This window comes from Amphibalanus amphitrite, unplaced genomic scaffold (genome assembly GCF_019059575.1).
Source record: "Amphibalanus amphitrite isolate SeventyFive unplaced genomic scaffold, NRLGWU_Aamphi_draft 000538F_arrow, whole genome shotgun sequence".
NCBI classification, from domain to species: domain Eukaryota; kingdom Metazoa; phylum Arthropoda; class Thecostraca; order Balanomorpha; family Balanidae; genus Amphibalanus; species Amphibalanus amphitrite.
This window is the reverse complement of record NW_024882032.1, coordinates 226,747-249,595: the sequence shown is the minus strand read 5'-3', so window position 1 is coordinate 249,595 and position 22,849 is coordinate 226,747. Positions and strand designations below refer to the sequence as shown.

Genomic DNA, 22,849 nt, shown 5'->3' with positions numbered 1-22,849 from the left:
GGTGTACGATTGAGACGAGTTGACGGATGTGATCAGCACTAATTGATTTTTTGTTCAACGCTCATTTGCAGACTAAAACCATTCCATCCCACCGGCGACTGTATCACTCATCCAGCAGACTCCCAACTTTTGTCTGCTGACAGGATAACATAAGTATGTAACTACCTATTATGCATCCTTGACAAAGACCACCCTCATCTCGCTGCTCTTCACACTCTGCACCCATTGCCCGAGGGACAAGCATGCCTACATACTACCTCAGCAGACAGCGGAACAGCGAATCAGCACACCGCTGCGGCTGCTCGGTATCGGCCAGAAGGCAGCGGTCACTCCAGGCGTCGAGTTCACCGCCAGCCGGCCGCTGCCTCGTGCGGTGCCGCGTGTTCAGTCGAACAGCAGTCGGCGGAGCGGTCGCACCTCTGGAGCGCTAGTTCCGTGTGTCGAGAACGCTCCACTGTGATCACGTGTGGGGGCTGTCGTGTGTACTTTGACTGGAAGATTGTACGTTGGTGAAGATTTTCGGAAAAAAACTTGTAAGGAGTGGCTAGGAGGATTGGTGGCCAGAACTACACGTGTGAAAAAGTGCGGTGCTGATCATCCGGCCTTGGTTTTTGCGTGTTCGACGTCCCACAAAAACTGAGCGGAAGGTTGTTGGCAGTGAGATGCTCACACCATGTCTCCAAACAGCTTGAAGTGACTCGTGTGACGTTTGTTTCGCTAGCGTGACGAGCCGTTATCTGGTGTTATCCGTCGTGACGCACCGTGACGGCGACCGTCACGCTCGTGACCTCTTCATGACAATGGTGGCCGTGCGCCGTTTGTCCCGCGATCTGCGGAGACTGCTTCCGCTAGCGTTTCTTATCGGGTGTTCACTACTTAGTATAATCTACGTGAGGTCATACAGACAAGGTTGGCCTGTGTCACAGCCCTATCACACACGGAAAGTGGGCTCCATTGATGAACAGCGCGGGTCAAGATCCGAGGAAGGGATACAGACTGCGAAAGGAGCGGCCAAATCACAGCATGGTGCGAACAGGTGAGTGAGATAAGAAGCTCAACGAATCCGGGTGCAAAGACGAGTAGAATCGGGGCAACAGGCGTGGCAAATCGTTGCAAAGCGCATCGGTGCGAGACGAATCGGTGCACGCCGTATCGGTGCAGGGTGCATCGGTTCTCAAATTGATGCGAGGTGAATTAGGGCAGCGGGAGAGGCCCGGCAGCTAATTGCAGTTACGATGCACGTGCAGCAGATGCAACGTTACCTCCTGTTTGCAATGCATCGAGGTCAATGTTCGGTAGGTAGTGCCGAAACTCGCCCGGAGGCGATCCGCTGGGTCGTAAAGATGACTGGTAACTCTGGGAGGGAGGGTTTGCCTTCCAATGGCTCATAAAACGATCACTGGCAGCTGGAGGGCCAGGTGGAGAATTTGGGTGGGAAGTTGACGAGCACCTGAGGAGGTTTTTGTTGGAATTCTTATTCTGGAACGTCCGACACCGTTAGCTTGGTGCGGTCGGGAATACACGAGTTATTCCAGTATTGAGTTGTGAGCAGCGGAAGTGTCTGTGGGAATAATGGCATATAAATTCAGGAAATAATCATCAGGAAGTCACCACTGAGTATTCATCATCTACGGGGGTCTTAGAAGACCATTTTGGTCCAGAATATGTCGACTCAAAACATCCAATACTATGTTTGATGGATGTGTTGAGCGGTCAGACCTCCAGCCCGCGGCCGCAGCTTAAACAGCCTGGAATAACTGCGGTTTTTTGTTAACATCCCTTTGTACAGACATTAAAGGTAGTGTGCCACCTTTGAAAGATTTCCCATTTTATTTTTCCTAGGATAAGAAGCTTCTGTTTTTACCTAATATCGCAAAAAAATCAAAAATGGGCCTGGAATAGTGCCTTTTTCGCCTAAAAGTATGTATGTATGTATGTATGTATTGACACCAAAAGCCTTCCACATATGGCGTGGCGATTACGGCTTAAGTTTATCGGTTTTTCGATATGTATAACAACTGTAGTGGGCTGACCTGCAAACAGGCGTCGGCAACAATCGCGAATGCGGCGCACATGTGACAATAAGCAAAGGTCATTATAGAGTTACGACGTACGGGAATGAGTTATCAGCTGTCTAATCGTAGACAACACAATGTCGAGCCTTAAACTGTAAGCCTGTATTGGTATTGTTTCTTTTATTTGGCTGTCGAACATTATTTATGGTTTAAAATATGATTTTATGTAAAATAATTGATATGAAAAAGCCGTCTCATAAGTTATGACCCCATTTCACCACACGCAAGTGGCAGAAATGACAATGATCAGCTGACGCATTTTTCTTGGCCAAAGTCAGAGCGCGCGGCCCGACGCACCACCACCGCACCACAAAGTATGAGCAGAAGCCGCGCCCAAAGCCAGGGCCCCGGTAACGTGAGGTAGCCGAGTCGGGGCAGCGTGCGCTGACCCAAGCCGGGGCCGCCATAGAGGTCTTATATACATAGAGATGACACGCCTATGTTAAAGCACTTGATTTCGTGGCGATTCAGTGGGTCTTTTTAAGCAAGGTTTTCTGGGGTGCCATGGCCCGTGACTTGCATTTTGTAAGGATTCGGTCAAGGAGATTGTGTTCACATCCGCTTATTTTTAAGTACAGTTTTTCTTTTTTGTCTAGCTGTGACGCTTTCGAGCGTTATTATTGAAATGAAATTAGGCATGTTTAACTTTATGCTCGTATCAGGTACTGGATGTATCATTAACCCGCGCCCCACTGGGGGGGGGGCTATTTATAGCCCCCCCTCCCGTTTTTCTGCAATAACTTCCAAACCGCTTGACGGATCGACGCCAAACTTTCAGTACCTTCGGCTGCATCAATTTGACACCTTGTGTCAAAATTTGAACTTCGTAGCTACCATAGGTCGGCCGGAAATGACGTCAGAGTGACGTCATGTTCGTCCGATTTCGACGCAAAACATTGAACCACGGCAATCGCTCCCAAGGGCTCAGTTTTTAAGCTAGATCCAATTTCTTTGCATGAAAGGACTCAGAATTGACCGCGCTATCAAACTGCTATCTCGGATTTTCAAAATTTTGAAAATTTCGAAAATTTTATATAATAATATTCAAAATTTATATTTTTATATTTTTTTTCAAAAAGTTTTTGACTTTTCGAAAAAACCGGAATATATGTGACAGAACGCATGATTATGACTAACTCTAGCAAGTTTTAGCTAAATATCTTCAAAAATGGCCAAGTTATACGCATTATTGCAAAAAATTCACAATTATTAATTTTTCAAATCAATTTTTTAGTACGTATTTGACATCACACACCAATATAAATGGCACCATCGTGTTCCTGAGCTCAAACTGCATGCAATAGACACCTTTTTCTTGAAAAATTTTAACTTCAAAAATTGACCTTTTTGACCTGAAAGTGACCTGACCTAGGCTAAATTCGACTCAAAATGACCTCGAATGACACAGACGACATCAAATTCGAAATCTATGGCCTAAATGGACCATAAAACATGTGTCACGTGACCGACGGATGATATAATATTTTCGTGACCTGTGATGACCTGACCCTGACCTGAAAATCAAAGTACAAGTTTGGTACCCTCAAGGTATCTAGAGCATCTGTTCACGAGTGTGGAAACCAAAAATTAGCCTGATCTGACTTCTAAGACGGCGGCCAGAGCCCAAAATGTGAACAAGCCAAAATGCTAATAATTTTTACTTTGACCTGACCTGTGACGTCGTCGGTGACCTCGAGGTCAATGAAATTAGGTTTCGCTCGACAGTTTTTCCGGGGCTATCAGACGCCGTTTGAATTTTGACGATCGGCCCAGTAGTTTCGGAGTTAGGAGGGGGGGGGGGGTGGCTATGAATAGCCCCCCCCCCCCCCCAGTAGGGCGTGTTATACACAGACCCCAGTGGGGCGCGGGTTAACCCTCGCCGTCCGACGGGGGGGGGGGCGGGTGCCGCCTCCCTATAGGGTTTTTCACGATAGCTCCGAACACGCAGGCGATAGAGAGCTGAAACTTGGCATACCTTTGATCCAAGCCGCATCTTGTGACACCAACCGCATTTTCAGGTCAGGTCAGGTCACTGACCTATCACGTCATAAGTGAACCTCTGCATGGTCCTCAGGTGTCGCAACTTCGCAACGCCGTCAGTGCCAGAGGAGATGTCACAGGGAAATGAAACTTGCAGGATCTAGTATCCATTATGAGTCCCACAACTTGTATATCTCGGATTTTTCCTAAAGGTCATATGAGGTCAGGTCATTTTCGTGACCTCACCATTATAAGTCAATGGGCAAAAATGAAAACTGCTATTCTGGCACCGGGAACAATCTCCAACTATCTCAAGCACACAGAATCGTGATTTGATGCACTCCTTGCAAGGTTAGATGCGTCACTTTTGCAATGTTGACCTTGCGTGACGTCATTTATGACGTCATCAAGGTCATATTAGTTTTTCGTCAATAACTCTTGATCAAATTGAGCTAGCAAGTCTTGAAAGCCACCAATGGACTCAGGAGGGCCTGCCGAATCGAATGATATGCGACATGACCTCTTTCGACCAACTTCGTGACCTGGGGGTGCTGACCTGACCTTGACCTGAGGTCAACACCCAAAGTTGACCTGACCCGGACAAAAAGTATATCATTCGACGCGCCTGAGCGAGGCAAACACGATGCTGCCAAAATCGGCGCTCTGCGGCCGTTTTTGCGAAGTTATTCACCAAAAACTGAACCGTACCTTGGGGCACTTGACCTGACCTCAGAGGTCACCGGTTGACCTAGGACCTTAAAATCGGGTACCAATCTCTGCGTCTCGTATTGGCGCACACGCTCGTTTTTTCCGCGACGCGCTAGCTCCACCAGGGGCGAAACGGCGAGGGGGGGGGTCGTACCCGCCCCCCCCCCCTCGGCCTGCGCGTATGTAGAAAACCAATAGGTCCGGCGAGGGTTAATGTATCATTGAATGGGAACATGCAACATATGTATATTTGAGCTTGCACCCTGCTCAGAAAGGTTCAGAGATGCCGTTTTCACGACGGTTGACCGAAAGCGCCAAACTTGACCAAATCTCAAGGAACCTACCCTGAAAATTCCATGAACCTGACCCAAATGACCTTAGACCTGTAACCTTTTTTTTGGGGGGGGACCATGTCAGGGGGGCCATAAAACATGCATCGCACAACCCTAGTAAATAGTAAAGTTGGTTCATGTGCTGACCCTTGGTGACCTGACCTGTGACCTGACATGGTATTGTCAGTGACCTCTAATGGCAACACATACTAGGCAACGTACGCCCTATTTTTAACGTACGCGAAACATTTTATCTTTGACCTGACCTGTGACGTCATCGGTGACCCCGAGGTGAATGAAATTGAAGTTCCGTCGACAAATTTGACAGGGCTATCGAACATCGTTTGAATGTTACGGATCCGTCCAGTAGTTTCGGAGATACGGGAGGGGGGCAAAAAAATGCCCCCTCCCCCACTGCGCGGAAGGTGGCCGGGAGGTCCACCGCCTGCCGGGTTGATGAGAGCCTGAATGAGAGAGAATGTTTTTGGGCGAGCTTTTAAGGAATTCAATAAAACACAAAATGAAATCATGTTACAAATTTCATTGCTTACCTCAGGAATGAAATCAGCCAGGAAAGAACAGCAATATTTTTAACCAGTAAAACGCCTTTTGGGGCGATCAACGGAGCGAGCGAGAGGGTGGGCCTTGGACAAGCGAATTTGCAAGGGACACATCCAACTAACTTGTGCACTGCAGCCTACTAACCGGTCCCTAGCGATGTGCCAAATTAGAGCGCAATCGGCCTAGCCGTTCTCGAGATCTGGAAGCGGCACCCTGCACGTGCACACGTGCAAAATGGGTCACAACTGACTTTTGCACGGCACCCTACTAACTGGTCCCTAACCATGTACCAAATTTCAGCACAATCGGTTCAGCCGTTCTCGAGATCTGGAATCGACCCCTGCACGTGCGCACGTGCAGCAGCACCCCAACTGTGGCACATGGATATGCAATGCCTAGTGGGTGCCTACATACATACCAACTTTCAGCGCAATCGGCCAATTAGTTACCAAGATATTGCAACAATTGCAAAACTGACACCTCTTCGTTTTGCACGTGGCACGTGCATAAGCGGTCACCCACATGCATCGAGAATATTTGAATACTTGGTAGAAGGAATGAAGCTACCCTAGAAAAATCATCGAATGTAAATCGGTCAAGTGGTTGCTGAGATATAAGCCTCGCAAAAGCGTAACCACGGCCGGCCGGCCGCTCATACTCAGAAATTTCTGTTAATCTACGAAAGACTACGCTTGCTTCGCTCGCTACGTAATAATTTCTTCAGGCCAACAATGCCTCAGCCATATTGGCACGCTACTGGCTGAAAATAAGTTGCTTAAAAAGACCCACTGAATCGCCACGATTTTAAGTGCATGTCATCTCTATGTATACAATATCTCTATGGGGGCCGCAGCTTTGGGCGCGGTCTACCGCATCCCCGCGGGCAGCCCCGGGCTATCACATGACACCGGGAGGACGCGCGGCCCCGGCTTGGGTCAGCGCACGCTGCCCCGACTCGACTACCTCACGTTACCGGGGCCCTGGCTTTGGGCGCGGTCTACCGCACCACCTAACAGGCGTGTTCGAAACCGCAGGAGATGATGATGAACGGGTTTATCGAAACTTGATTGGATGAGCATATCGGTAATAGCGATTTCAGTGCGTGCATTTATTGTTCATAGTGCTGTGAAATGTGGTTGGGGTACGACCGACAACCCGTCGGGGCAAATTTCGCACTGGGGTACTCAAAATTTGAAGAATTTAAGACGTTTCCATGAGTTTTGAAGGTATGGATAAGTTCTAAAAATCCGGTTCTCCTTATCTGGGCCATTAACTCCATACGGTCCAGGAAAGCTGGCACACTACCTTTAAACGCGCTGATTTGCATCGGACAACATTGTCAACTGGAAACGTATAAGCCGTTCAACACTATCTATAAAAGCAGCTTCTGAATCCACCAATAAGTCAACCACGGTTAATTTAAGCCGTCTTTAGCAGACTTGTAAACGATTCAAAAAAATTCAGTTGATTCAGTCACGACTCACTTGATGAAATGACCGATTCAATCACAACTCAATCAAACAGTCAGATTTTCCAAGCGATTCAATCACGACTCATTGGCCTTGTGATTCAACTCAATCACGACTCATCCCATTAGCAGTGATTCAGGGAATGACTCAACTCATGATTCAACTCAACTCGATTCAATCAACATGTTATATATAATATATACCGATATGTAATGCCAATTATTTTTTTTTTTGGATATTGATACCAAACCGATACCAATTAAATACACTGGGAGAATACCAATAACAAACCGAGCGAATAAAAAATATAGAAAAGTACCAAATCTATACTTAATTCAACAAAATTTTAAGTATTTACAAAAATATGGTGTAAAGATGATAATTTAAGTTCAGAATACTCAAGTTCTGTTACAAATGAAGCTACCAGAGGACTTATAAAATTTATTTATCTGCTTACAAAAGGAAACAAATGCAAAATTTCACAGAATGCTACTACACATCATCAGCGTCATCGAAAAGGACCAAAATTTGCAAACCAATTGTGATACCCAAACTGAAATAGCTGGTGATCAGGATCAGCCATAAAAAGGATTGTTTGATACTTTATGAAGCAATGGTAAAACAAGACACAGGACTAGACATATCCGGCGCGCTACAAGTTTTCTTTACTAACAATGATACGGAATATCGATACTTACGAAGCTGTTCAACAATTACATAATATAAGTTTGAATGCTCTCATGTTAAAGCTACCTCAACTATCCATAACTTCAATAACAAAATAACAACTCCAAGCTCCCACGACACCAAGGTCACTTCATACGGCGCGGAGCTGGGTTCAAATGCGCATGCGCTAAGTGGGCGACCATCTTGAATCAAGCAGCAGAAATATATAAAATAAATAGTTTATGTTTTTTGATTGAACTATGCGTATTTTAGTAGGCGTGGAAAACAGTTTTTAGGAAAGGAAAAATTAAGGAAAAATTATCTAACAGTAAAATGCTAATAAATTAGTTTTACGATCTGCATTTACGCCCAGCACTACAACATAGTTACAGCGTATATTGACGCAGCTGCGACATAAAAATGTATTCTGCGTGGCTTGCATATGGCAAGTATTGCGAGCAGTCTGGCAAATCTCTAATCAGAATTTAGCATCGAATGCAAAAACTGTTAGCGATCCATAAAACTAGAGGGCGAAGAACACCAAACAGCACAAGATTGTTTGTTGAGCTATGAAAGCAATAGTTTTCATTTTTGGGTGATGGTGCAGGTGAAATGGAGGTGTTTGAAAGTTTTCTTTTTAATAGTAGGCTATGTATCAAGTTTTCGCCATTGTATCTTTACTTTTGTGAAACTGAAAGCCACGGCAGTACCTATCTATATGACAGATCCATCAATGCTCATAAGCTAAGGTATTCTTTATGTTGATAGGTAAACGCTGATTCTGCTGGGAAATGTGAAGCGATTTTGACAATGGATTAGACCAAGCAATTTATGGCCCTCTGTCCAAATTATTAACTAAGGTTACAAAATTCTAATGTGAACATGCATTGTGCATGCATAAATATGTTTTGCTTGCTCACAAATGTCCTGATGAAACAGGTCATTGAAAATGTAAAGATTAACATAATATGTAAAACTGAAACCATGTGTGTTGAGCAATGTGCACCCGCTACTGTTAACTTGATAGCAGTGCTTTCATGCACTGGAAATAAATTAACATGCATTTTTCCATGTTCATGCATCAACGTTTATGTATAATTTGTGTTTTCAGTTTGATTAAAACTTTCAACAAAATTATTGTTTTTTTTTTTAATCATGATAGCCATGCGCATTTATAATACTGACAAAATACCTCAAAATTTTGCAGTGCAATGTGTGTGTCTGTGATGCAAATGCCACATATATTTCTACATAATATAGTAGTACATATAGTCATAGATTAAGCAATTCCCAGCACATTGTGATTGAATCATTTTGTCGATTCAATCAACTTGAATAGATGAGTTGCCGACTCAATCACTTTAAGTTGCTGTGTGTGACCGATTCAATCACAACTCATATGGCGACAAGAGGTGATTCAACCGACTCAATCACAGTGAGTCGGCATTTACAAGCGATTCATGAGAATCGATTCAATCAGAGTTGAATCGCTTACAAGTCTGGTCTTTAGTCAACCACGGTTAATTTAAAGCCGTCTTTAGTAGTGTCGCCGCACCGGTCATCGCCTGAACTCAACATAAACATACACAAAAGCACACAGTAGGTCACGCTTATTCACTATCATTGCATTTATATTGAGAAGAAAAATGGCCGGTATTTGCTGGGTTAAATTGTAGGGTTGACATGAACTTCACTCCCTAGCTAACTTGTTAGACAGTGTCCGAAGACACGTGAACTTGGACCGATGAGGCATCGTCTGTTATCGGTCGTGTTAGATCGAGGTGCACCCTGGGTCGGGCTAGAATTTAACTGGTTTCGGTCATAGACCCTGGACTGGTCGGGTTTCGGAGTTTGAACAAGTTAGATGCGATTTAATTGGGGTACAGTAAGATCTGGAGCGTGTCGTTCACCGTTTTCTTGTTTGTTTAGAGGGTTGAGCCGAACCAGTCAAGTTTATGGGGAATAAGACATCAGTAGAGTCCTATTATACATCTTGACTGGTAATACACTGTAATGATTTACAAACTTTCGGTCATCACTCATCCCGGTCAGCTCAACCGGCTGAGCCCGCAACTCAAGCGACTCAACCCGCGACCCTCATGGCTCCACCCACGTGTCACCACGCACCATGAGAGTGCGAAACTATTCGCCCTAGCTGCGTCAGCGTCAACCATAGAACCTCAGCCTCGGCCGGCGGCAGTCTACGGGCGTGAGGAGTCAGCGGCGGCGTCGGCGGTGGCGGTCCCATGAGACCGTACCTAACGAGCGCTGTGGACCGCGCCGTGCGCAGTGCTGGACGGGGACTCGAGGAGGCATGGACGAATGACGGACGCCGATCGATTGGTGATGACAATTTGGTGATGAAAATTCAGGATTATGGGATTGCGTTGGCCCAATTTCTTTCGATGGGAATTCGTGGTATTGGTTTGGACAACTTGTATAAGCATTATCGAGGACACATACGGATTACAGGTATGACTTGTGGCATGAATCTCCATTTGGTTCTACAATTTACGGTCGACGAAGCGACACCAAAACTAATCATTTGGTGTTATGCCTCCTAAACTAGATGCCGGCAGCGCTCTTGCGTTGCCTTGGGCCAGAATTGGAGGAACGGCACTGAGGGCACACACCGGGCCAAACCACCGAAACACAGACTGAGCTTGGACTGAACCTGAAACTAACCGAAACCCGGGGGTGTCGAAGTCTAGTAGGAAAATCTGGCAAATTCCCTGCGTGACGTCACGTCGGGACTGACCGACGGCACTTTGCACTGAAGGATACGGCGGATTGGCTATTTTTGAAAAATGATTAAAAATACTTATGTGCTGTTATGACACATAAAACGCTTATCAGCATGTTCCTCATCATTTGATAAAGCCATATCCGTGGTCGAAAATAGCTGAGCCCCTCCCAATTTCCAACCACCGACCTCATAAGCAAAGGATGTAAGCGTAATCCTTAAAGGCGACTTTCCAATACATATCCGTACATATGCGTCCTTATGGAAATCGGTAGTGTGGCGATTGGCGACGCGCGCGACATCTGTGTGGCGACCAAGTGGCGACTGTGGCGACACCTGGTGGCTGCTTTTCTGCTGTATGTAGGCATTGGGGTTTTGCCAGATATGGTTCCTACTGCTACACAACTATGTTGACCCAATACTAGAAAGTTATTTTGCCAGTAAAAGGCAAGCAAATTGAAAGTCAATTTATAAAATTGCTTATAAATGATAACGAGAAAATAATAAAGAAGTGTTGATTGAATAGTTATTAAAATACCCAACCGGTAAACTATATTCTGGTAGATTTAGTAGAAATTAGTCCGTGCAACCTTGTATTTAGGGCCTTGACCGAAACATCCCAAAAATGTTTGGAAGCACGTGAGATTGGTGTGGACATCTACCTACAGTAAGATATGAATTAACTGCACGTGCATAGTTCATGTCCCCGGCACCCCAGTGCAGTCATTTTCATAACATCCTGTAACGTGTGTCTAGTTCTATCAGTGTACCGACTTTTGTGTCGCTAGCTCGACGTTTCCCGGGATCAAAGGATCCCTAGTCAAAACCGTTATCCGCCCCCCGCACGCGCAGCTTGCACCCCTCGGATATTATCTCGCCGGAATGTCATGACTCAATGTATTCTTCTTATGACCTGCAAGTTTTGAACCAGTTAGAGCTGCCGTTTACCCTGCAGGCGTGGCAACGTACGAAGGGGTGCAATCGGCTTGCACGTGCATAGCTCATGCACCACGGAGTTTAGCTCAATCAAATGTGCTCTATTTTGGAGGCCTTGCCTGGGGCTACCACTGAACCGATTTTGAGGTTGATAGCTCAAAATTTCTTTGAGCCAGAGGGCCTCACGTCAAAACGGTTTTCCGCCCCCCGCACGTGCAGCCTGCACCCCTCGCAGACGGTGACCCCCCTGGAAACTGGTTCAAGGTGTTACCGATGTGTCCCGCCAGTGTGGCTTTGCCCGTGACCTCGGATTGACCTGTAGCCTTGACAAAAAATTTCGTGTCATCGAAACTTTGAAACGGAATAGCATGTGCCACGAAGCACTGAGCGAACCGAGGCCAGCACCAAAAGTTTACCTCGCCGGAGACGAATCGAACGGTCCCACATTCGTCCCGATCGGTCCACCCATTTTGACTCCAGGTCCAAAAAAGCTTGGACAAACTCACTCACATACTCACATACTCACTGACAAACAGGTTCAGCCGAACTTTTTTTCAGCGACCCACCAATGGGAATTTCCGGATGCAAAAGCATGCTATCGCATGCTTTTGATCCTCCAATTCTGGACAATAGTTTGTAAACCCAACTGAAAATGGATTAAAAGGCCAACCGCCATTGATGCACGTGATTTTGTATTGCCTGAAATGTATCCGATAACAATTCTTATGACTTTTCATAAACATTTTCACTAAGCGATACATTTACAGTGACCAAAGCACGTGCAAAGTGATCCAGGCGCCTTAACATCGTTCTTTCTTAGGCTGGCCATGGGTGTGAGACGGCAGATTGTTGCACTTGGACCCGTTCGTCGCGCTATATTCCCGTTCTTCCCTTTCCATTCTTCCTCTCACCTCCTTCCAATCCCATTAGGTCATGTCCCCTTCCATCTTTCCCGTTCCTCGAGCCATGCCCTCTCGGCTCTCTCCTCTCCCGTCCCCATCCTTCCCTCCTGCCCTTTCGGTCTCAGCTGACTTCACGTCCGGCCTCGAATCTGCGCTAGATTAATGATAGGGACGAGTAGGCGCTGGATCTCCCAGCCCACCGTATGGTGAGTTGCGCAAAACCCCATAACGTCTCCCGTGGCGCCGAGTTGCGAAACTTTGAGGGAACATCGCCTATAAATTGTCGTCATGTAACTAATTTGGAACGATATACAGACGGTGATGTGAAATAGGGAGAGGCTCAACTGGGAAGTTGTTGATTACTAATTCCACGTGCGTTTCTTTCTGACGTATTTAGACGTCGAAACAGCAGCTGCGACCGGTCTGCCTTTCAAGTCGTTGCTCTCAAGGCCCTATGTTGCTCTTGCTTTATACGTCCGGTGAATAACAGACATGACTTATGACTATGTGGTTACCGTTTGGTTCCAGAGCGTAACCATGGTTTGACCACCACCTTCGTTTTGTCAACCCAGTTCGACTAAAAACAGTCACATAAAACAGAAATAGAAACGTGGTGTTTCATGGTTCGCTAGGACTGTTCCGGAACTAAATGACGTTGAACACATGTTTTTGTTTGCATTTGGTGTTCATAGAAAGCGCTGTTCCTATGTACTGTGCGGTGTGGTGGAATCTCCCAATCGGTCATAGGGTCTCGCAGGGAATCCATTTCACTTTAGCCGATATGTCAACGGAGGCTGACAAAGATAGTGGAGATTCGAAACGAAGACAGATCAGTAGATGGGAGACTGATGGATACAGGTGATCACTGACAAGGCCCAAGGTTGTCGTGGCTCTCACTGCTGCTATGTGTGTGCGGTGAAAGTAACGGGAGCAGATATGGAACGCCGGATCCAGTCTGGAATGGCGATGGGAGCGTGAAACTGTTCGGGGAACTGCGGAGCGGGGCGGGGGGGGGGGGGAGTGGACTAATAATGACTCAGGACAGCTGAAGTGCGTGGAATTGCTTCAGCAAAACTACTTTAGTTGTGTGGAGTGGAGTAAGGAGATGCGGACTGGAGATGACGATTGGATGTAAACTTTTTGAAACTTTTTCAACTTTTTTATTGTCCGTGTTGCACACCGACAGGAATAGGATGTTTGGTATTTCGTATTGCAAGCCTGAATTTCATGAATCATTTCTTTCATGAATCTTTCATGAATTATGACTATTATACCCGTAGTGCGTACTCTTGATTTGGAAAGAATGGTCTCTCTCTCTCTCTCATTCTCTATCTTTCTCTCTCTTTCTTTCTCTCTCTCTCTCTCTCTCTCTCTCTCTCTCTCTCTCTCTCTTTCTTTCTCTCTCCCTCTCTTTTTTCTCTCCCTCTCTCTCTCTCTTCCTCTGTATCTCTTTCGTCCTCCCATAATTACCTGTTTGTGTTACCATGCCACCTGCTGGTGAAATTTACCTGAAATTTACCTCCCGGCATGGTGTTCCCTCAGGCAAATCGCCCACCGATTGAACTAAATCACCCTCAGTTCGTGGAATGGCCTTGAAGGACGACTCCAATGGAAGGGTTTCTCCCAAGCTGGGAGGATATTACTTGAATAATCTAGGGTGTTGATATATAGAGAAAGCTTACCTAGATATAGTATCAGTGGTCTGAAAAAAGTGCCCGCACGGAAAATTGTATCCATTACTTATGGCTAGGCTTACAGTCATAAAATGTACCTTTTTTGAACGAATGCATTGCAGTGTCTTACACGAAACTTTCTAGATAAGTCACGCTGAACGGTGCATAACTTTTACTCAGGTGAGTCAGGATTGCTGCCTTATGATGACTCGGTTTTCCAAACGCACCTCCTGATTAGTGCCTCCAATGAAATCAGGTTATTCCCATGGCTCAGCTGAGCCTTCCATTTTTAGATCATATGCCATCCTTAAATACCTATATGTTCCCGCTTTGGTTGCAGCCCAACTGACCTTGGTAATTTTGAAGAATTGTTGAACTCAGCCCGCCAGGCGCCAGCGCCCTGCACCCGAACTTCGCTGCAATCGGACATGACATAGTCATCACTAACTCTCTCATGACAGTCTTGTCATCATCTTTACCCACACCTTCCACGGCCTTCGCTGTTACTTAGTGACTCATACCGGGTCAACTGTGCAGACTCCTGCTGATTCAGCGTTATCAAGAGGTTAGTGGCGTAATTGGGTGATTGTCGTGATTCTGCAGATCATTAGTGATTTCTGTTTTAACAACCTAGCATTATGCAATGTATGTGGTGGTGTCGATATTAAGTTTTTCTCAGCTCTTATTGCGCGAATGAAATGTGTTCCATGGCCTGCTAGCTCGTAGTAATTGTCTTCTAGTTGCTTTGAACTTGTTGACTTCAGTTGTGAACTTTGTCATTCGAACTCCATGAACAGTTCCGAACTGGAGCCATCACCGTTTTATCTCACGGTCATCTCTCAACACACACTGCCAAAATCTGGTTGTTCAACTTCAGTCCACCTAGCTTCTCCCTCAGTTCACCTCGCTCCTCTCCACCCTACCTCAGACCCCGCCACGGGCGTCACGTCGGAACCGGTGACGTAACGACGTAACGGTTCGCCTGACTTTGACGTCACGGGTACTGCCAGTGCAGTTGGCAGCGTTTTATTGGGCCAGTGCATACTGCATACTGTATACCAGAGTGATAATGAGGCCTGTGGGTGCGTTCCGGTGCGAAGCGCAAAAACAATATGGATAAATGCCTGAATTAGAGCCTAACCACTGTTTTTTTTTCGGCTGAATTCCTTGCAAACAGCGCAATAGCACGATGGGAGTTGTGGTATGCTTATGGTTCCAGATTCTCCGACCCATTACTTATGGCTAAGATTGTACATTTCCCATATTATTCTCCGACCCATTTAATTATGAATATACTAACCAGTAAAACGCCCTTTGGGCGAAGAACGAGCGAGCGAGATAGTGAGCCCTGCACGTGCGGAAGGGCGAGAGGATGCTTCCAACGGGCTTGCGCAAAGCACCCTTCTAACCGGTCGCTAGCGGTGTGCCAAATTTAAACGCAATCGGCCCAGCCGTTCCTAAGATCTGGAAGCGGCATTCTGCACGTGCGCACGTGCAAACGGGGTCCAAAATGACTTTTGCACGGCACCCTACTAACTGGTCCCCAACCGTGTACCAAATTTGAGCGCAATCGGCCCAGCCGTTCTCGAGATCTGGAAACGCCCCCTACACGTGCGCACGTGCAGTAGCATCCTAACCGCAACACATGGGAATGCATTGCCTGGTGGGTGCCTACCTGTATGCCAAGTTTCAGCGAAATCGCCCCAGTAAAGACAAAAAAGACCGCAGGCCAATCGGTCCAGCGGTTGCTGAGATATAAGCCTCTCAAAAGCGTTACAGGCCGGGCCGGGCCGGGCCGCTCATACTGAGATTTTTCCGTTATATTGAAAAGACTCACTTCGCTCGCTGCGCTCGCTCGCTCGTAACAACTAGGGGAAGAGTAAGATGAATTACCTATCCTCGCTTGCCTTCTGCTTTCTTGATGTATGTAATTTGAACATCTTTACTTGCAATGTCTTATCGGAACGTTACATTCTTTTTTTATCACACATCTTCAACGGAACATGCAATCTGCATCAGCACATATAAGGATACGATCAAAACGCATCTACATTCTGCATGACTAGTATCACATCTCGGTTCAGTCCACCACTATCTTCACGGTTCGTAAGCGTTCAACAATTTAAGTCACGCGGCGATATACTTGCATCGTTTCGTCACGACGGTGCTGAGGCAGCCGACTGACGCAAAAGTCAACGATGCGTGAAACCAAAGTGGGGTTTCGCGTTTCTGGGTCGCTGCAAGCTGTGGTTTTGGGGGTAGGTGAGGGCCTTGAGTTGCTAGCTTTGATACTGTCGATGATTTGATGTAAGGTATCAGTCGTTTATCGTCTAACTATTCGGATATCGCCAAATTATTTAATACTCACGAGGTAACATAAATATTGCACGGACATTGGGTATTGCTGAATAAGGCAATTACAAGCAGCCGGTATCTTTGTTTCGGTGTGTAATATGACTTACCTAAACATCATTAACCCGCGCCCTGCTGGGGGGGGGGGTGTTTGAACACCCCCCCCCCTGTGGTTTTTCGCGAATATCTCAAAAACGGCGGCGCGGAGCGCCGCCGTTTTTGGTACACCTTATCACACATCAATTCTACACATGTTGTGAAAATTTCAGACCAAGGTCATTCAAGGTCAGGTCACCAGGTCACTTGAAGTGACCTCACCTCATAAAAAGTTTCAATGTCTGCCATAGCTACACCGAGTGACCGATCGCTTTGAAACTTTCAGCGATTACTAAGAGCAATAGCATGTACAAAATGTATATCTCAGAATTTTGATATCGATGACCTAAGGTCAGGTCAATTTTGCGACCTCCCCATTATAAGTCAATGGGAGAAAATTGAAATGCGCCTCTTTTGGACGAAAAGCATTATAAACACTCCCAAACACTGAATTACAAGTGGTTTAGACACACTGAACATGAAAATGGTGTCCGTGACCCCTGGTTATGCCCCTGAGGTCATCTTAGGTCACGAATGGTATCTAACAGTTTTTCGCAAATAACTTTTGCTAGAGGCATGCTAGAGCGATGAAAACGCCTTAGATGTGTTCAGCTCGACGATACGGATCGACTGATATGCAACATGACCCTTTCCGGTCAGGTCATGACCTTGACCTGAGGTCAAATTTTCAAGTTGACCTTTCAAGGTCAAGTTATAGTTCATTCGATGCGTCTTGACGAGAGGAACACGATGATGGTAAAAGTAAGCTCGTACAAGGTTTGGGTCAAAAGTTATTGCAGAAAAATTGTTTCCGAAAAAATCGGCTATTTTTGCAGTTTTTACCCCCTGCAGGCAAAACCGTTGACGCTAGGTCAAATCTGAGAGAATTACTCAGAAAGAGCGTTAATAGGGCTATCGAATGCGCTTTTCCGCAGCGCTGTAGCTCTATTGGTTCCCGAGTTATGCGATGGCTTCTTGGAAATTGTCGACATTCGACCTGGAAATCGGCGAAATTTTGCCTTCAATGACCTCTGGTGACCTGACCTTTGACCTGACCAAAAAATTGACCGAAGTGATTTCGTCATTATTTTTTACGCCCTTTCGAACGCCGCCTTCCGCGTATCGCTACGTGGCCCAGGAGCCGAGTTAGAAGGGGGGGGGGTGTTTGAACACCCCCCCCAGCAGGGCGTGGAAATCCAGGACCCCCAGCAGGGCGCGGGTTAATCAATAAACACTTGCACGCATCGAAGAACGGGAGTTCAATGTGGTTTCATGCTGAACTGTCTTGAAATTTCAACGTAGGCCGTCCATAACTAGATTGCGGAGTTATATGGCGGTCAAACGTGGCTAAACGCCGTGTGAACTGGGGATAAACTTTCCGACAGTGCCCGGACAAACTTTGTACGAGGTTCACACGGGCTCGTGAATTCGTGCAAGATCGTGTTACATCACGGAACGGTTTGTGGGAGCTTTGAGAACTAAGATGATATTACGTCGTGTAGCGCCCAATCTTATAGATAAGACCTCAATGCTTCTCGAAGTGTGCCATCAAGACATGTGGTAAACTATAAAAATGCTCGGACTATCTTGCAACGTAAACTGTGCGTTTTTTTACATTTAAGTGAAGCGTGCATGAATGAACACCGTGCACCGAATGGTGCTTTACCTGACGTACCGCCGAACGCTCTACGGTTCGATGAAGACCATCGTGTAGGACCTTCTCATATGGACGCTCGTGACTCCTCGCTCGATGACCGCTTCCCTGCGGGGAGGATGTCCACTCCCAGATAGTTATCGATCGTCTATGCCCTCCGGTCATTGCGTAACACTAATGCCCCGACATAGGAGAGAGGTGTTTCGCAGGGTCGCACCCAGGGGCCCGTGCTCATTGAGGACCTGACTCTCCGTGCCCCAGGCTACAAGTGGATTACATCAAGGGTCCGGTTTCGTCATCGCAGGACTGCTTTCAGTGCTGGGGTGTGTGATATAGCTCACTGGGAGGGATTATGCACGGCGGATATAGACTTCTCAACTTGTTTCACTCGAGCCGTGCAACGCGCCTCCGAAATGAAATGAATTATGTGTTTATAATGTGGGCAGCTGTTCGCACGCGTTTAAGTGGGTTAATGCTCAGGTTAACGTAGCGTAGCGTGCCATTATATATGCAAGTGAGGGATTAAATTCGTGGATATAAACCGTAAGCAATAAGCCATGTAATTCCAGGCTACATTAGCTGTTGTGAAGTCGTCTTAGTTTTTTTTTTTCCAGAGCGCAACAGGCATAACCAGATAAGCTATAACGTTTACATAGGATATGAAATATTACTTCTGACCGCCCGATTTCTTTTATTTCAGAGCGGCACCGGAAGCGTCCACTTCCGGTGATGGTGAGGTGCGCGTGCGACTGCAGCAGCAACCGGTTCGCTGGCCTTGGGAAGGAGTCGAGGGCTGCAGTCAGTATGGAATCAGGTGAGATGTGGGAAAAAATAAATTTGTTATTTTGGGTTGACTCTGGCCCTTTCCCATCGTGTACACACTAAACATTAGGTATCAATTCGGTGGCCATGCATGTGAAATACTGGAGCAAAAAGCTTATGTAAATGCATGAATGCGTGACCATTTTTCCTTTGCCTCTACTTCGCATGACTCTGACAAATAGGCATCCATACATTTAGGTGTCGACATCATGACTCTTCTCTCATGTCGTGCCCAAAACCATCACTACTTCAGAGAAAGGATGGAAAAACCTACAATTCCTTAAAGAACTCCGTAACTGTGGCAACGGTCGTTTAACAGTCCGCCAAGTGTCACCTTTCTCCATTTTCTGGTCTACGCACACGGGAATATAACCATGAGCATACGACAGGTGCTTATGTTGTAAGAAATATGGTCATGCTACATGTCAGTCCTGGCAAATTCATGTCATTGCGGTCTGCGACGAACGATTGTGGTATTTTCGCAACCTGTGAGCATATATTACTTTTGCAGTCTGTCACCATCATTTCTGTGATGATGTATAATTTTCGGTCAGCCGGGAAAGGTGTTCCTCCATTTGCGGTGTTGAGGTTGAGCAAATCGGTGCACAGTTGTATTTCTAGTGTAAAATCAAAGTGGCGCGTCTTGGTGCTACAGAAGTTTATTGAGTTCGGTATAAGTGATGTGCTGCATCTTTGGGTTGCATAAGTAAAAGAGAATCATGATGAATGTCTATGCTCCAGGTCGAGACGAGTTACGATTAACAGCAAGTGCTTTCATTCATTTATAATTCAAGTGTTTCGATGTTTTCCCCTGCGGTGATACATTGATGTATTTATTGCGTTCTTGCTTTCCCTAACTGCTACCCCTTGTGACTGTGTTTCCCGTATATGTGGTAGATTTGCCGAGTGCTGTTTCGTGACTGTTTTCCCTACGCGGTAGATTCGCTGAGTGTGGTACATTGCCTATTGTAGCTGAGCTTTACGCTACGTGGTAAATTTGCCGAGTGCTGTTTCGTGACTGTGTTTTCCCCTACGTGGTAGATTTGCCGAGCGTGGCACATTACCCAGTACCTGTGTTTCCCCTACGTGGTAGATTTGCCGAGCGCTATCGCTGCCGATTCTGACCGTGTTTTCCCTACGCGGTAGGTTTGCCGAGCGCGGCACACAGTGCCTATCGTGACTGTGTTTTCCCTACGTGGTAGATTTGCGGAGCGCGGCACGCTGCCCATCGTGGCCCTCAGCAGCTACCCGGGATCTGGCAACACCTGGACACGCTACATGCTCGAACTGGCATCGGGCGTGTTCACCGGCAGCATCTACTACGATATGGGCCTCTACAGCATCGGTGAGTCGCCGTGGGTCCAGTCGAGTGGGAGTTTCTTTGAAATGATGCCTAATCTGTTAGATATAACTAGTATATTTATTTTGTGATGTTGCTGCCCTCGTCTTTCTGCTGTGTGTGCTACGCTACTAGGGTGTGTAATGTGTTTCCCTTGCTGGAATATCCAGCCCAGATCATGGTCGTGTCCCTTGCTCTCCCTTTTTTTTCTAACACTACCGGTTGCTTCTTCTTTCCGGCTATTCATACTGAGACCCTGGGACAGGCTCAGGGTAGGCGGCGGGGGGGGGGGGGGGGATTGTACTGTATTTTTATATCTATCGTCTCTTCCGCTATCCTTTTATTTATTCTCCTATCTTTTGTATTGGCGCTCCTACATGTATTTTGCTCAGGCTTCTGGGGACTGGGGCAAACTATCCACCCGAACATTGCGCCAAATATACCATGCCCTCATGCTCCGATATGTTTGTTCAGGCTACTGGGGCGAGCTCTCCAGCCCGGAGGAGGGCACCACCATCGTACAAAAGGTGCACGACTTTGGTGACGACCAGGTACAGCGCTTCAACCGGACGGCCATCGTGATCGTGCGCAACCCGTACCGGGCCGTGCTGAGCTTCCACAACTACCTGTTCGGCGGCCACAAGGGCATGGCACCCTCCTCCAACTACCTCAGGAAAGGTGAGGGTCATGCAGCCATCTCAGGGAGGGGGAGGCTCGTACAATTCCAGGAGAGGCTATCTCAGAAAGGATGAGAAATGAGAATCATAGAACCACCTTGGAAGAGTGAGGTCATATGGGTCTTCTGTCATCCCGTAAAGGTGCTGACCACTTTCGGGGAAGGATGATTATCTATAATGAAGTTACCATTTATGTAAAAACGACTGAGGCTCATGCCTGTTGAACTCCGAATACTTGGTGAGACACAGTGCTTTTTGTCTTCTATTCATTGAGACCAGAGGACAGATTATTCGAGACCCATTTATTGTAATCATTCAAAGGAAAGTTGATGAACAATGAATATAGGGCTCGTTTGACGTTTCTACCAGTCCAGTAAAGCGGAATGTTTGTTTGTTTGTTTTGTTGGGTTAGGCCCTTTCGGTCCAATGAGACCATTTCAGAGCCGGGAGGATGAAAGGATATAGGGGGAGACATTGGTCTGGGCAGGCACCCTAGTGAGTCGCCGGGGCTGAGCCCGTCCAGAGGACAGGCCACCCAGCCCCAAGGCACTCACTGCACCCGGCTACGGGGTGCGCTCCCTCGGGAGCAGCGGTGCCGCTCCAAGGGAGCAGTCCGCATGAGATAAAGTTGCCTGTCCAGCCCGGAGGGGGGTTGCGGCGTGGAGGAGAGGGATTTCAGTATCCTGAGGATAGAAGCACAAACGGGGAAAGCGAAATGCCCGTACTGAGTCCGTCTATCCCACTAGCGTCACCTAGTCAGCGCGGGCGCTGGTAGTGACACCTAGCGTCGGTTTCCACAGGCTGGCGCACCTTCGTCATGAAGCAGGTGTTCGAGTGGAGTGCTCACGTGCAGAAGTGGACAGAGCCCGGAAATCGAGTGCTCGTTGTTCATTATGAGCATCTCAAGAGCGACCCGGTCGGACAGCTGAGGAGAATGCTGAAATTCCTCAACTGGCCCATTGATGAAGAAAGGCTCAAATGTGTACAAGTGAGTACTTATATGTGAACTAGAAAAGTAACAGCTGGTGGAATTGAGAAACCGTGGGACGGTTGCATTGGGTTGTGTAGACTTCACACCGTTCCGTGCTTCTATCCTCAGGATACTGAAATCCTTCTCCTCCACGCCGCAACCCCCCTCCGGGCTGGACAGGCAACTTTATCTCATGCGGGCTGCTCCCTTGGAGCGGCACCGCTGCTCCCTTGGAGCGCACCCCGTAGCCAGGTGCAGTGAGTACCTTGGGGCTGGGTGGCCTGTCCTTTGGACGGGCTCAGCCGCGGTGACTCACTAGGGTGCTTGCCCAGACCAATGTCTCCCCCTATATCCTATCATCCTCCCGGTTCTGAAATGGTCTCATTAGACCGAAAGGGCCTAACTCAACAAAACAGAAAAAACTGTGTAGACTTAGTTTGTGTGAATTATATCAGAACGAGAGACGCCATTTCATTTTTGGGGGCATTAATCATTATATCGTCCCAATTCATCCTGGGAAAAGGGAAGTTATTTTTATGTGAGGTGAAGGTAACCTATAGTATTCCATTGAAGTTTCAAACCGTTTTCAAGCACAACATCTTGTGCTTTCTATGCACTGGGCACAGAAGATCTTCGTTTTCCCCTCAACGCGGGTTTTTCACCGGCGTGAGCACAAACGCATGTGATCGCATGCGCTTCGTCACATCACATCACATCACATCACGTCACTGTTACGTCATGGCGCGTCAACGCACGTCGCCTATTTTATGTCACCGCACGTAACCGCTTGCATCAGTTCGCTACGTTGCGTCACTCATTCTCCCTGGCGTAGAATGGATTTTAGCGTGTTTTATTTTTTATAGCGATTTGTCCATTCTAGTTGTGTATCGACGC

The 22,849-nt window shown here is 46.9% G+C and overlaps 1 protein-coding gene across 1 annotated transcript in view; it reads left to right on the top strand.

The window, feature by feature from the left end:
* The first annotated feature begins 390 nt into the window (after positions 1–390).
* LOC122393501 overlaps positions 391–22,849 on the top strand; it is a 28,149-nt gene continuing 5,690 nt past the window's right edge. The window contains exons 1-5 of the mRNA XM_043389559.1: positions 391–1,036; positions 18,848–18,961; positions 20,172–20,314; positions 20,783–20,986; positions 21,786–21,973. Of these exons, the coding sequence (XP_043245494.1) occupies positions 795–1,036; positions 18,848–18,961; positions 20,172–20,314; positions 20,783–20,986; positions 21,786–21,973 (891 nt within the window). The 5' untranslated portion in view covers positions 391–794. The remainder of the gene's footprint in view (positions 1,037–18,847; positions 18,962–20,171; positions 20,315–20,782; positions 20,987–21,785; positions 21,974–22,849) is intronic.